The sequence below is a fragment of the Amphiura filiformis genome, chromosome 14 (assembly GCF_039555335.1).
Source record: "Amphiura filiformis chromosome 14, Afil_fr2py, whole genome shotgun sequence".
In the NCBI taxonomy this organism is placed as follows: Eukaryota; Metazoa; Echinodermata; class Ophiuroidea; order Amphilepidida; family Amphiuridae; genus Amphiura; species Amphiura filiformis.
The window spans coordinates 53,700,026-53,715,889 of record NC_092641.1 but is presented as its reverse complement, the minus strand read 5'-3'; the positions used below and the strand labels follow the sequence as shown (position 1 = coordinate 53,715,889).

The following is a 15,864-nucleotide window of genomic DNA, read 5'->3' as shown; positions in this document are numbered from 1 at the left end:
TTAAATCCATTAGATTTGAATTTTAAGTCTTTTCAAGGTTTTGTCCTTCTAATAAGTCCCTGGAATTTAGAGAGTATGCAAAACAATTTCATCGCGAAAATTTTTCGCGATGTTGTTATTTGTTACATCAGAAAAAGAGTAACAAATAAAAACGAAATTTTCAAAAAAAAATTTATCATGAAATGTTAGGAATAACTTATATTATTTGGCTAAATTGAATTAAAATTATATGTAAATAGCGCCCTCAATTTTTGCACAAATATGCAGTTTATAGAATAAAAAATACCTCAATAAAGTAGAAAAAAATGAATAAGTTTACAGACCTCAAAAATTTCAGCCCCCCTTTTTTGACATGAAAATTATGGGTCAATTAACCCCATAGAAAAGCATATAAACTCAATTTTTCCAGGAAAATTTGTGGTCATTTTTTCAGCCCCCCATAGGAGGGTCAAATTTTTTCAGCCCCCTTTTTGCATCAGCCCCCCCAACAAGTGTTTGTGAACGGTCCCTTAGGCCTATATAGAGTTTTCGTGACCAGAGCAGAGGAAGGAATGAGCGTTGATATCGGTTCTCTGAGATAATTAGAAGAATAATATCCTATGTCCCCTCAAAAGTGTGGCCCGTATCTCCAGAAGTGGGGTTGTTTGATAGCATGTAACTACGTCATTTTTAAGAAAAGGTGAACACTGATGGCGCTATTTATCTGAAATTGTGTTTTCGTCTTTACAAGTGTTAGACACTGGTTACTGGTAGGCCTATAATGGCATTAAAACATCAGAAAAAGAGTAACAAATAACAACGAAATTTTCAAAAAAAAATTTATCATGAAATGTTAGGAATAACTTATATTATTTGGCTAAATTGAATTAAAATTATATGTAAATAGCGCCCTCAATTTTTGCACAAATATGCAGTTTATAGAATAAAAAATACCTCAAAAAAGTAGAAAAAAATGAATAAGTTGGAAAAGAAACGAAAATCTAAAATGTTAAAAAGAGCTGCAAATATATCTGTACATTTAAGTGTAATAGTTGTTGGTATTATCCGGGTCTAGAATTGAACATTATAATGTTTTGTTTGAAACTTTAATGAATGATCACATCAAACAACCCGGGGTAAATCCGTAAATACTGGGGTCAAAAATGAAAATTGCTTTGACTACTGTAAAATGCATATAACTATCCGTCTTGTAACAAGGAAAAAGGAATTTATTCCCACGCCTTCAAAGTGTTGAATTTTATATTTTGTGTCGCTCCTGTTCATGTGGCGCACTTATCACTGTCGGCAAAAAGAAAAGGCCCGTGTGTTATACTCCGGGCCCGTAATGGCTCTCGGCGGGCCTGAGAATTGTATGACATTATTTAAAGTCACTAAAATCAAGTTTTCCGTAAATTAAAATAATAATATTTTCATTATTTCTTTTGCCATGCAGATCAATGCTCAACTGAAAAGACGGTAAAACACCAACACGGGACAGAGGGAAAAAGTGAGCGAACGTTGAGAACGAACGTTTGTAGAATAGCAGCGCATTGGCACTCCAGGGCTTGTCAGTTTTGGGATATCCAATAATTATACCAACTGTTATCAACTAGCTAGTAGCTAGCCAACCCGGGCTAGTCACTTGCCTAATAAGCGTTGATTAACAGCGATCAGCAGGAACAATCAGCTGATATCAGCCACTTATCAGTCGATATCAGTCACTCATCAGGCGATATCAGTCACTCATCAGGCGCTATCAGCCATTTATCAGGCGATATCGACCGGATCAGCAGTTACGATGTCGTTGGCAATGGACGGACTGGTGTGCATGTACTGTAAACGACGTTATCAAACAAAACACTCTGAAAAATATCACTATCATATTCGACTTCACAGAAAGAGATACTATGGACGCAAGAGTCTCTACAGCCAATGGTTCATAACACGTGAGAAAGCTTCTAAACGTGGCCGCAATAAGGTGTCCCAAAATAAAGCGAGTCTTCACTCTGCACCAGATGAGCACGAATGTCGATTGCGAGGATTGAAACGAAAGAAGAAGAGAAAGTCAGACTCTGAATTATCAGAGTTCAAAGTATCCACTTACGGAACTCAAAAGTGGTATTTTCCAAAGCTTATCAACAGTGCCCCCTTTGGTAGTGATAAGAAGAGTTATAAACGAAAATTCAAGAAAAAGATGCATCCAGCACGTAAAATCTTCAGCGCTTCATCAAGTGAAAATGATTACATAGATCTGACATTTCCAGATATTGTCGAAGTTGGCGCAGACAGATCCAGAGGACCAGAATGGTGGTCTCGGTTTACTGCCGATACCATACATGAAGAGCGTACTCGTCCAACTGATTGGCAACACGTACGCCAATGGCGCCATTTTTGGGACGAACAATTGAAGTTACCACCGAAGAGAAAGCAAAAGCCTAGCAAACCTGAATCTATTCCAGAAGTGATAACCATCGATGATGATGATGACGATGACGATATTAATAGAGAAGGCTTACAATATGTACAAGAACAGGAGCAAAGGCCCAGTGTACCGCAGAACTACCAGGCACAGAATACCTCACCACAGCTGTCATATCTTTACCCCCAACACGAGACGCAAACACTTGATGGCATTTCAGTCCCAGTGTTGTCTATTCCGCATCCATCAGAGAGTCTTCCAAGCTTTGGACCTGTGGTTAATCCGATTGTTTATAAATGTCGATATTGTGGAACTGTTGCCAACAGTGAAGATGATTTGACAGAGCACGAGGGCACACACACAGGAAACATGCCATACTTGTGTATGATTTGTAATGCGCGGTTCGCTGTCGTCACAAACTTTCGTGATCACGAGAGGGCGCACTTTGCTGACATTGCCAAGCAGACTGGCGAAACCGTGGAACTTGAGAAAGAATCAAACTCGGGAAATAATCTGAACAGTGCTAGTGCGCCATTTTTGACAGCACCGCCACCCGGTAAGAGAGGACGCCCACCACGTAAGGAAGAAGCGGTTTATAAATGCGATCACTGCGGTATCGTGAAAGGCGAACGACGTGTATTAGAGGAGCACATTCGCATTCATACTGGAGAGCGCCCTCTAACCTGTAAATACTGTCCTATGACATTTTCCCATCGCGGAAGTCGCAACAAACACCAGCGACGTCACGAAGTAAGAGCGGGAACCTTTGACCAGTCCGTCCAGTGTAATTTCTGCAGTATGACATTACGCGATAAAAACGATCTGAGAAACCACGTCAGGGACTACCATGGGCAGGCAAAACCGTTTAAATGTCGCTATTGTGGTAAATGTTTCGCTCACAAATGTAACGTGGAGTCGCACGAACGAGTCCATACGGGCGATAAACCATTCACATGTTCGATGTGTCCGGCGGCTTTCACCCAGTTATCGCAGCAGTTGACTCACGTCAGAACACACACGGGTGAGAAACCATTCAATTGTCGCTTCTGCGAGAAAACTTTCCGAACATCAAGCGTGAGAAAAACCACGAGCGCACTCATACTGGAGAAAAACCGTATCATTGTACGTTCTGTAGCGCGACGTTTGCAAGACGCACGAATCTGAAGCAGCACCTTATCTCACATACGGACATAAAACCGAAACAGTGTCAATATTGTGGAAAGGGACTTACTAGTAATAGGAGTTTAAAACGACACGAGGAGTCCCACCGAAGAAAAGAACAGATGGAACAACAACCAGAAGAAGGCTAGAAGTGGTCCACACTTTGGTTAATCGTTGATCTTTGTCATGTTTCCGACAGGTGCAGTTTTGTTTTGGGCGGTCGGTTAGTCGGGTCCCAGGACTTTACTTTGATCAGCTCGTAATCGGCGGGCCTTATATCATTGTTTTGACGATTGTCCTGTGACATCTTGCCAGAAACAAGACATAATACTTTGTCTACTTTCTTTAACACGCAAAATAATAGACCATTCAGGTAAACTTTATTACAAATGTCGGTCTACTTTTCAGCGTAGTGGTAAAAACCTAGCAATTCCGCCGATTACGAGCTGATCAAAGTATAGCTGCAGTGAAGTGAGAAGGATATCGGCAGAGATGGCTGGCTATTCCAGTTGAAATCCATACACGCCAGGGGCAAGAAACAAATTGTCCCAACAAAACTTACTATGTTTATAGTGCTAATCCTATTTGAAGAACTTGAACGAAAACATTGTCAGCTCTTTGTAGTATGATTCCTTGATCACCGTAATAGATAAAAGAGGTTGCGATTTCCAAACGTACGTATCGTACGCTCGTAGATCTATTCAAAATTTTGTCACATTGAATAGATGTACCCGTGGGCGTATGATACGTATGTTTGGAAATCGCAAACTCTTCATTGAAATCAGTAAGGATAACGCATTACTAACTCCATGCATTGACTGAACATGGAGTACCCTATGATAACAAAATATGTTGTTGAAAAACCCATATCTGTGTATGATTTCTTTTAGGGATGAAATCAAAACTCGACCACCGGTTCCGTCCCGGTTTCCTTTATTTAGAACAATAGAAACCGGACGAAACCGGTGGTCAACCGCCGGTCGAGTTTTGATTTCATCCCTTATATCTCTATACCGACATTATAGCACAATTTTTTTTTATTTGTAATGGCATATTTGTAAGGTTGAAGGCCAGTATAAAAAATAAAAACACATTCAAAAAACAATGTCCCCACTACTTTAATGGGCCATAACTTTGAGCACAATGCAACACTATCGTAAGTGCAGTAGAATGTAATAGCTGCCTTTTGTAAAACACATATTGTTTGCAGCACAATCCCCTCATCATGCTCATTGTAAAGTGTGTATATTCTGTATACTTTCCTGATGGCCACAAAGCTAACCCCAAGATATCACCTTTACATGTAGTTGGGTGGGTTTTTTTTAGTGTTATTGGTTTAAAAGTAAGTACATTTATTGAAATGTTGCAAATGGCAGCTTTTGCATTCTACTGCACTTGCGATAGTGCTGCACTCTGCCGACGAATTAAACAAAATTTGCGATTGAATTTACAAAGTAGTCTTTCCAGTCGCTGAATATCCGGTTTTCAGAAATTACACTCTTAAAAATCACTGTGTATTGTTTAGTGTAACATGAAGTTTGTATTTCCAGTCCCTGAATATCTCAGAAAATGAAGTCACAGACGTCATTGTGCATTACAAAAAAGTAGTTTTCCCATTCCTTAGATATCCTCACAAAATAAACTCATAGACATCATTGTGCATTGTGAAGTGTAACAACAAGGTAGTATTTCCAGTCCTTGGATATCCTTACCAAATAAATTCACATACATCATTGTGCATTGTGAAGTATAACAACAACAGTCACTGGATATCCTCACAAAATAAACTCATATACTGCGCCAAAAAGTATCCTTACACTTCGAAATCTCAATTCCAAAACTGAATCATGATGGGATAGTTTTTAATAGATGCACTATCTAATCCTGCACATTATGACACCACATTGAATCCAATGCGACCTCTAGAAGTAAAGTTACAAGCAATTGAATAGACGAAGGTCCTATTTTAAAAGTGACAAAACTGGCCTATACAAGGCGCAAAAAGATTCCAACAAGCGCAACAAAGACACAACACAGTGTGTCGTCAATGAAGCTTCATTTAAAGCAGTTTTTATTTCAGTTTTTACTTCTCTATACTTTTCATAACTTTCATTTTATTTGTCAGTTCTTTTTGTTTCAGTTTTCTTTTGTTCCTTTTGTTTTTAAAATTAAAGGCACGTGTAAATGAGCAATTCACCACTCTCAAACAAGATGTCTAGTCCGTGGAGTTTTAAAACGGGACGTTCGTCTAATCAAATGATTGTAACTTTACTTCGTGAAGTCACACTGCATTCAATGGGGTGTCATAATGTGCCGGATGAGATAGTGCATCTATTAAACAAATAAATTTACCCAAATATGATTTAGTTTTAGAATTAGTGTAAGGATACTTTTTTACGCAGTATAGTTATCACTCCAATATAAAGTATTACAACAAGGTAGTTTTCCAAGTCTTTAGATATCCTCACAAAATAAACTCGTAAGTCGTATTCATCATTGTGAAGTGTAACAACAAAGTAGTCTCTGTAGTCCCTAGATATCCTCACAAAATAAACTCGTAGACATCACTGTGCATTGTGAAGTGTAACAACAAGGTAGTCTCTCCAGTCCCTGGATATCTTCACAAAAATAAACTCGTAGACATCACTGTGCATTGTGAAGTGTAACAACAAGGTAGTCTTTCCAGTCCCTGGATATCCTCACAAAATAAACACGTAGACATCACTGTGCATTGTGAAGTGTAACAACAAGGTAGTCTTTCCAGTCCCTGGATATCCTCACAAAATAAACTCGTAGACATCACTGTGCATTGTGAAGTGTAACAACAAGGTAGTCTTTCCAGTTCTTGGATATCCTCACAAAATAAACTCGTAGACATCACTGTGCATTGTGAAGTGTAACAACAAGGTAGTCTTTCCAGTTCTTGGATATCCTCACAAAATAAACTCGTAGACATCACTGTGCATTGTGAAGTGTAACAACAAGGTAGTCTTTCCAGTCCCTGGATATCCTCACAAAATAAACTCTTATACATCACTGTGCATTGTGAAGTGTAACAACAAGGTAGTCTTTCCAGTCCTTGGATGTCCTCAAAAATAAACTCGTAGACATCGTTGTCAATTGTGAAGTGTAACAACAAGGTAGTCGTTCCAGTCCTTGGATATCCTCACAAAATAAACTCGTAGACATCACTGTGCATTGTGAAGTGTAACAACAAGGTAGTCTTTCCAGTCCTTGGATATCCTCACAAAATAAACTCGTAGACATCACTGTGCATTGTGAAGTGTAACAACAAGGTAGTCTTTCCAGTCCTTGGATATCCTCACAAAATAAACTCGTAGACATCACTGTGCATTGTGAAGTGTAACAACAAGGTAGTCTTTCCAGTCCTTGGATATCCTCACAAAATAAACTCGTGGACATCACTGTGCATTGTGAAGTGTAACATCAAGGTATTCTTTCCAGTCCTTGGATATTCTCACAAAATGAACTCGTGAACATCACTGTGGATTGTGAAGTGTAACAACAAGGTAGTCTTTCCAGTCCCTGGATATTCTCACAAAATGAACTCGTGGACATCACTGTGCATTGTGAAGTGTAACAACAAGGTAGTCTTTCCAGTCCTTGGATATTCTCACAAAATGAACTCGTGAACATCACTGTGGATTGTGAAGTGTAACAACAAGGTAGTCTTTCCAGTCCTTGGATATCCTCACAAAATAAACTCTTATACATCACTGTGCATTGTGAAGTGTAACAACAAGGTAGTCTTTCCAGTCCTTGGATATCCTCACAAAATGAACTCGTAAACATCACTGTGCATTGTGAAGTGTAACAACAAGGTAGTCTTTCCAGTCCCTGGATATCCTCACAAAATAAACTCGTAGACATCACTGTGCATTGTGAAGTGTAACAACAAGGTAGTATTTCCAGTCCTTGGATATCCTTACCAAATAAATTCACATACATCATTGTGCATTGTGAAGTATAACAACAACAGTCACTGGATATCCTCACAAAATAAACTCATATACTGCGCCAAAAAAGTATCCTTACACTTCGAAATCTCAATTCCAAAACTGAATCATGATGGGATAGTTTTTTAATAGATGCACTATCTAATCCTGCACATTATGACACCACATTGAATCCAATGCGACCTCTAGAAGTAAAGTTACAAGCAATTGAATAGACGAAGGTCCTATTTTAAAAGTGACAAAACTGGCCTATACAAGGCGCAAAAAGATTCCAACAAGCACAACAAAGACACAACACAGTGTGTCGTCAATGAAGCTTCATTTAAAGCAGTTTTTATTTCAGTTTTTACTTCTCTATACTTTTCATAACTTTCATTTTATTTGTCAGTTCTTTTTGTTTCAGTTTTCTTTTGTTCCTTTTGTTTAAATTAAAGGCACGTGTAAATGAGCAATTCACCACTCTCAAACAAGATGTCTAGTCCGTGGAGTTTTAAAACGGGACGTTCGTCTAATCAAATGATTGTAACTTTACTTCGTGAAGTCACACTGCATTCAATGGGGTGTCATAATGTGCCGGATGAGATAGTGCATCTATTAAACAAATAAATTTACCCAAATATGATTTAGTTTTAGAATTAGTGTAAGGATACTTTTTGACGCAGTATAGTTATCACTCCAATATAAAGTATTACAACAAGGTAGTTTTCCAAGTCTTTAGATATCCTCACAAAATAAACTCGTAAGTCGTATTCATCATTGTGAAGTGTAACAACAAAGTAGTCTCTGTAGTCCCTAGATATCCTCACAAAATAAACTCGTAGACATCACTGTGCATTGTGAAGTGTAACAACAAGGTAGTCTTTCTAGTCTCTGGATATCCTCACAAAATAAACTCGTAGACATCACTGTGCACTGTGAAGTGTAACAACAAGGTAGTCTTTCCAGTTCCTGGATATCCTCACAAAATAAACTCGTAGACATCACTGTGCATTGTGAAGTGTAACAACAAGGTAGTCTTTCTAGTCTCTGAATAATATTACTAAACAGTAAAGCGCTAATATGAGTGGAATATCATTTGTCATATTTGCTAAATTTTTTTGTCCATGAAAATATAAAATTTTCCCGTCAAATTTTTTTTTTTTTTTTAATGTAATGTTTATTGGGATGTATATTTCAAAAGTGGCAACGTATGACGTGATTTTGTCATGATGGGTCACATATAAACAGCTACAGATTCATTTAATTTCTTTTTAAGCAAGTCCGGTAATAATACATCAACCTAATTTTGTCATGGCTATGTTATTAGAAGTTACTGAGTTTTGTATGTGTAATATTTATGCGATATTGGTGAATATTGGACATCTTAGCATACAAAGTGTTGCGAAATTAGGAGAAAAGTATTGTATAGACGATCAGATTATTAATTTGTGTTTGAAAAATGCTTCTGGGTGGATAAAATGCACGTTTTGAAGCAACATGTCCTCTCATTATGTATCTGTTCTTTGAATATCTGACAAAATGTGCATATTTCAGTATATAGGGGAATAAGGGTGGTGGTGGGGTCTGAAGACCCACTTCAATTATTTTTAAAGTGCATATTTGTTCAAGTGGGGTCAAGTGGAACACCTTTTGGCCATGGCCGATTTGAAATAAAAAAACCTTCCCTATTTATGACCCGCCCTACTGAATATCCTCAAAATAAACTTGTGGAAAATACTCTGTATTGTGAAGTATAACAACAAGGAAGTCTTTTCATTTCCTGGGTATCCTCATAAAATTAACTTTTATAAATCATTCTGCTTTGTGAAGTGTAACAACAAGGTAGTCTCACCAGTGCCTGGGTATTCTCACAAAATAAACTCGTAGACATCACTGTGCATTGTGAAGTGTAACAACAAGGTAGTCTCTCCAGTCCCTGGATATCCTCACAAAATAAACACGTAGACGTCACTGTGCATTGTGAAATGTAACAACAAGGAATATTTCCATTCCCTGAATACCCATCACTGTGTAGTCTTTCCAGTCCTTGGATATCTTCACAAAATAAACTCGTAGACATCACTGTGCATTGTGAAGTGTAACAACAAGGTAGTCCTTCCGGTCCCTGGATATCCTCACAAAATAAACTCGTAGACATCACAGTGTATTGTGAAATAAAACAACAAGCTAGTCTTTCCAGTCCTTGGATATTTTTTACAAAATAACAAACTCGTAGACATCACTGTGCATTGTGAAGTGTAACAACAAGGTAGTCTTTCCAATCCTTGGATATCCTCACAAAATAAACTCGTAGACATCACTGTGCATTGTGAAGTGTAACAACAAGGTAGTCTTTCCAGTTCCTGGATATCCTCACAAAATAAACTCGTAGACATCACTGTGCATTGTGCAGTGTGACAACAAGGTAGTCTTTCCAATCCTTGGATATCCTCACAAAATAAACTCGTAGACATCACTGTGCATTGTGAAGTGTAACAACAAGGTAGTCTTTCCGGTCCCTGGATATCTCCACAAAATAAACTCGTAAACATCACTGTGCATTGTGAAGAGTAACAACAAAGTAGTAGAGAGATTGCGAAGAGGCGTTCACTGCAAACGCCATACGGGATACGGATTACGGCATTATGCGGTAGAACGTGATAATGCCGTTCACATCCAAACTAGCCTCCTATATACACAACCAGTTTGTGTCGGTCCTAACGCTCGTCGTTAGTATGTTTGTGATAGCCGCATAGGGCGAATTTCTCGACGGGTGGCTTAGCAGTTGGCTTGTCTAGCCTCAAGGCTTAAGTGGTCGTAAGACCAGGCTTAACGGAAAACACGTTCCCCGAAGCACGGCTAACATAGCCTCGAGGCTTCGTTAGCCTGTGGGCCAGGCTTGTAGGATTAGCCCCAGGCTTCGGTAAAATTTGCATTTCTCGAAATCAGTTTTCTGTAGCCGTAGTCTACGCAAACCTGTTGGGCCAGACTTACAGCGGCTTTTCTTGGCCCTGCCTCAGAGCAGGTATTATTAGGTCGTAAGCCTTGGTCTATTTCAATTGACAAATTGCTTAAATTCTAATGCAAAGTTTTTCTTTCATATTTTTGAGAAACAGATGCTGTCTTTCATTTAACATGAGTAAGTAATTGTTCGATTTAGTTGAACATTTCACCATTTTATTTTAGTGTTCATTCGAGTCAGTTGGAACAAAAACCTGCTGTTGCTATCAGTAGGCCTACTCATTATGAATGATGGACTTTCTTTAGCAGCAACGGTGGACGTGCCAAAGGGGTACAATATTATGAAGCGAGACGCAATCTTCGGCGTCAACTTGCTGTCGTGGAGCGTCTTCAGGAGAGCAAGTATTCGGATGCCAAATTCAAATCGCGCTACCGATTCAGTAAAGGCAATGTTTTAAGGCTTAGGCCTATACTGATCTGCTTGAACCTAAATTGCAACGGCCAACAAATAGGAGCAACCCTCTCCTTCCTGTTCAACAAATATTGCTAATCTTGCGATATTTTGCTACCGGAAGTGTGCAAAAACACTATGCCCCCCCCCTATTTAATATGTCCAAAAAACTTTGACATTCCACATCATCATCATCATCATCATCAAGACCATGATTCCACCAGTCCCTTTTCGCATTTAGTTTGATACCCATATCCGACCAATTTAATACAATATAAGAAGCACAAAGTTGGTAAAGATATAGTAAATATTTGATACGAAACAATAATGCATGCAATATTCAAACAGAATTTACGGATGAGATACATATAATATTGCTATATCTTCTACCATGTCTACTTAAATAAAGTCTGCACAAAAAGTAACTCAGCTGTTATAAATACGCCTATAGATTCAGAACTAATAATTGTTTTCACAATATTTTAACATAGAGAGAAGGATGATTTATTTACACGCATTGTGATACCCCATTCGTCAAATGTCGTTCAATATTAACAACACAGTATAGTGCTTTTACAGAAAAATACCCGAATTTAAAAGTTGCAGTTTACAGCGATCAATGGTTATAATGCCAGCACTGTAAACACGTAAAGCCCGCCAATAGAGACCTTGCGGAATGGAGTTAGAAATCACAAACTTTAACGTCTGGAGGATTATAGAGGATTATGTATTCAAAACCACTCTGCAATTAAAGCCGCTTGAAGTTAAAGTTAACGCGAGAATCTATAGTGTGCCGTAAATTATTATGAAATACGTCATACTTTAGAACAATAGTTTGCCTATTTCCTCATAGACTACATAATTACCACTTATGTATTATCTAGTTAATAGACCAATTATTGGAAATCTAATTTGGTTTGGGTAAAAAACATGCTACATGTTGCTGAAAATTACTGATTGAATTAAATCAAAATAAATTTTGTTCCAAACGTCATACTTGATATATAATTTTGTGTGTGCTCATGACGTACACCAAATCAGCTTGCGGAACCAAGTTTTTGGCTTGACTTCAACGCCAAGGGGATTAAGTTCCCGTAAAATGGTCTGGTTTTACTTGAGCCAGCAGTGTACGATACTTCTGGAAGAGTAAAGCAGGTGCATAACATTTTTATATATAACATGTCATAGGTTGTGCCTGGTAAGAGAGAGAGAGGGGGTAGGGAGGAGGAGAGGGAGGGCATTGGAAGTGGACAGGGAGGTGCTTTGCTGGTAGCAAAGGGGGGCTCCCCCGTGGGACATCTTCTCTTCCTTCTTGACCCTTCCCTTTTGGATGCTGGCCGCCGTGATATTTTACGCTTTTAGGCCTTTTTCTGCCATTTTAAGCCCATTTTTGTAAAAACGTTTCCCTTTGAGAATCGGCCCACGCCCTCCTAACAGAAAAACCCTGACAAAATCACTGGGGAGGGGGAAACAGGAGGGTCAAGTTTGAGAGAGCGAGTACAGATAGAGGGGAGAAGGAGGGAAAAAAAGGAGAATGTAGGGAAGGGGAAACAGGAGGGGAAGGGGGAGAGAGATTCAGAAGGAGGGAAAGAAATAAAGAATATGTATTTCATTAGGCTTTGCGAAGTAAATTGGAATATGGAATTGACAAAGCTGACGAGCCTTTATTAAATAATATTATATATATATAGGCCTATAACTATCGTAAGAATATTAATTGAAACGTATAGGGCCTAACTAGTTTCAAAATAATATGATAAGGAGATTAACGCTGGGTCCCGACATAATCCATGTTGAGTGGTATCGCGAGTTCATTCATGTTTACTCAAACGAAGCTCTTAAGGTAGAGTCTTTTGTCTTGAAGTGGGACTAATAACCATTTGACTAAACAAAAGAGAGACATTTGGATGTAGACGGTAACAAGCTCTTACACATGCCCTTCTTTTGAACGCACATTGATACACATGTCCCGAGTTTAAGCAACAAGACGCTGTTGGTACAGAAACCAATCTGACGTTCGCGTTGAAGTGAATTTGAGCAAGAAATCCAATCAATATTTTTGAAGTTGCCGTTAAAGTTCCAGTAAAGTTCTTAACGGCATTCCGCAAGGTCTCTATTATCTTTGCGCTTACTTCAAATCAATACAAATAACTGCAACTTTTAAATTGGGGTATTTTTCTGTCGATGAGAACGTTCGATGGCTAAATCCATGCCAGGTATGGCAGGGTGGATGTTGTGGCGACGGTTTGCTATCTCTTAGGACCGCTATCTCTAAGGTTCGCTATCCCTAAGGTTCGTGATCACTAATTACGAAAAAGGTCCACTATACCCAAGGTTCGATAGCACTAATTTTTAATAAGGTTCCGTATTTCTAAGGTTCGATATCACTAATTTTAAATAAGGTTCGCTATCTCTAATTTTAAATAAGGTCCGCTGTCACTGATTTATTGAAGGTTCGCTATCTCTAAGGTTCGCTATCTCTAATTTAAATAAGGTCCGTTATCTCTAAGGTTCGCTATCTCTAAGGTTCGCTATCACTCATTTCAAATAAGGTTCGTTATCTCTAATTTTAAATAAGGTTCGCTATCTCTAATTTTAAATAAGGTTCGCTATCTCTAATTTAAATAAGGTTCGCTATAGCTGTCCTTATTTAAAATTAGATATAGCGGGCCTTATTTGAAATTAGAGATGGCAGACCTTGTTTAAAATTAGAGATAGTGGACCTTATTTAAGATTAGTGATAACGAACCTTAGGTATTATTAGCGAACCTTAATCGAAATTAGTGATAGCGAACCTTAGAGATAGCAAACCTTAATGAAATAGGGATAGCGAACCTTAAACAAAAGAGTGATATCGAACCTCAGGTATAGCGGACCTTTATTGCAATTAGTGATAGCGAACCTTAGAGATAGCGAACCTTCAATAAATTAGTGATAGCGGACCTTTTTCAAAATTAGTGATAGCGAACCTTATTTTAAATTAGTGATAGCGAACCTTATTTAAAATTAGTGATATCGAACCTTAGAACTAGCGAACCTTATTCCAAATTAGCAATATCGAACCTTAGAAGTAGCGGACCCCCGGGAGCGGACCTTTTTTAGGTATAGCGAACCCCTTTCTCTATTAGACTCTTATAGAGATAGCGGGATTCGGATCTCCATAGACTTTACACGTTAGTGATAGCGAAACCTTAGAGATAGCGGTCCTTAGAGATAGCGGGACGTTTCTCTTGCAAACAGAGGAAATCACACTGGAAATTGTTGCAAATCTCGGTTAATAAGCTCTGCTTAGCAGTTGAGAAACCTTCGACATTGGATGATATGACTGTCAGCGCAGGTCCTAGAAAGGGCCCTCGTTGTGGTAGTTGTCAAGGCAACGTGGTTATGTTTCTTCTATGTTACTTGTGCGTGTTGGGATAGGATTGCTTCAGCTGGTTCAACTTTATCCAGGGTCGCGTGTACTTTATGTACGGGCGCTCCTATCATGAACCAGAGAAGATGTAAACTTTTTCAACTTTCCTGCATGAACCAATACAGCAACATGGGTAATAATACGGGACAACTGAACTGTAATTTGATATAACTGGCACTTTTGTTATTTCAAAATAGCGCCATAGTTATATTAATCCTGTGTTGCGTCATAATATCTCAACGAACATACATTAGAAAAAGTTGGAGGGCATCTCCCATTCACCCGTGTGTGGTGAATTGACTACGTAATCAAGGGTATAGGCCAACTGCACGTATCCACTCCTTTTGAAAGCCGTATCTTGCTAAAGCAATGTATTTTAGCCAAAATATCTCAATTAATATTGATTTGAATATGTTATCTTCATATTTCATGCACAAAAAAATTAAAAAAAACTTAAAAAAACTGACTCAGGTACGTAACGATGTCATTTCAACCAAGCATTTCACTGTTTCGTAGTGAATCAAGGCCCTATAATGCCATTGATACCATTGATATATGTACCACGCAAGCAGCGCTGACATGCACAGAAGGCTTTGGGTGGCTGTGTGCTACCATTCATACTACAGTTCATTCATAAAAATATCAAAGTCACTCGATAGTATCGACCATAAGGTATATTCGAGCCAAATTTGGACACCGTCCGGGTATTTTCCCTTCATGTACCATGCAATATTCATAAATATTGATCGAACACCTCTATAATGCCCATATTTGGCAAACAGGCCAAGGGTGCTCCATTATTGTATTGGCTGTGGACGGCGAGATGTAAATTGGGTGATGATGTCACAGCTCATTAGAGTTTGTCACTCGGTCTATGGCAACGTGTTGTAATGAGAATAAATTTAATAATGCCTGTTTTATTCATCAGAAGATTGGCTGGTTCAGATGAGAAACATCTAGTTGCTCTTTTAATTTTATGCAAATTATCCAAATTAGTACATTTCATTTGATCTCCATTCTCAATTCAAACAAAAATTAATTAGTTATTCCCAACTTCCATCTTTTACTTCATATTATTCACAATTGCTTTGCCTCACTTCCTACACAGGAGCTTGTCCTTTTTATAGGCCTATAAAATAATATAACATTAATATAACTCAGAACTGATGTGAAAATCCACTCGCCAGTTATTTGGTTAATATAAATTAAACCAGATACATGGCCAATGGATTTTCCAGTGAGACGGGGAAAGACTCAAACAGAAATATACGGAGAGCAAAATATACCTTCACAAATAAACTTTAATTCCTCACCAACAAAGTGATCACAACATAATATAGATGATTGAATATGCTCAGGTCCTTCCTCCACATCGGCTGGCTGTCAACTATCCAGGATAATAGGCCAGGGTAATTGATGACACGAAGCCGCGGAGCGATATATTTAAATTAGGAACTATGGAAAGCAAATAACGCCATAACAACATATATATAATATATATATAACAGTCCTCGAAGTAAATGTT

The 15,864-nt window shown here is 38.4% G+C and overlaps 1 protein-coding gene across 1 annotated transcript; it reads left to right on the top strand.

Moving 5' to 3' along the window:
• Positions 1-1,445: 1,445 nt before the first annotated feature.
• Positions 1,446-5,180, top strand: LOC140170300 (uncharacterized). Its single transcript, XM_072193669.1, has one exon. The coding sequence runs from the start codon at positions 1,778-1,780 to the stop codon at positions 3,560-3,562; it is 1,785 nt and encodes a 594-aa protein (XP_072049770.1). The 5' UTR covers positions 1,446-1,777; the 3' UTR covers positions 3,563-5,180.
• The last annotated feature ends 10,684 nt before the right edge of the window (positions 5,181-15,864 follow it).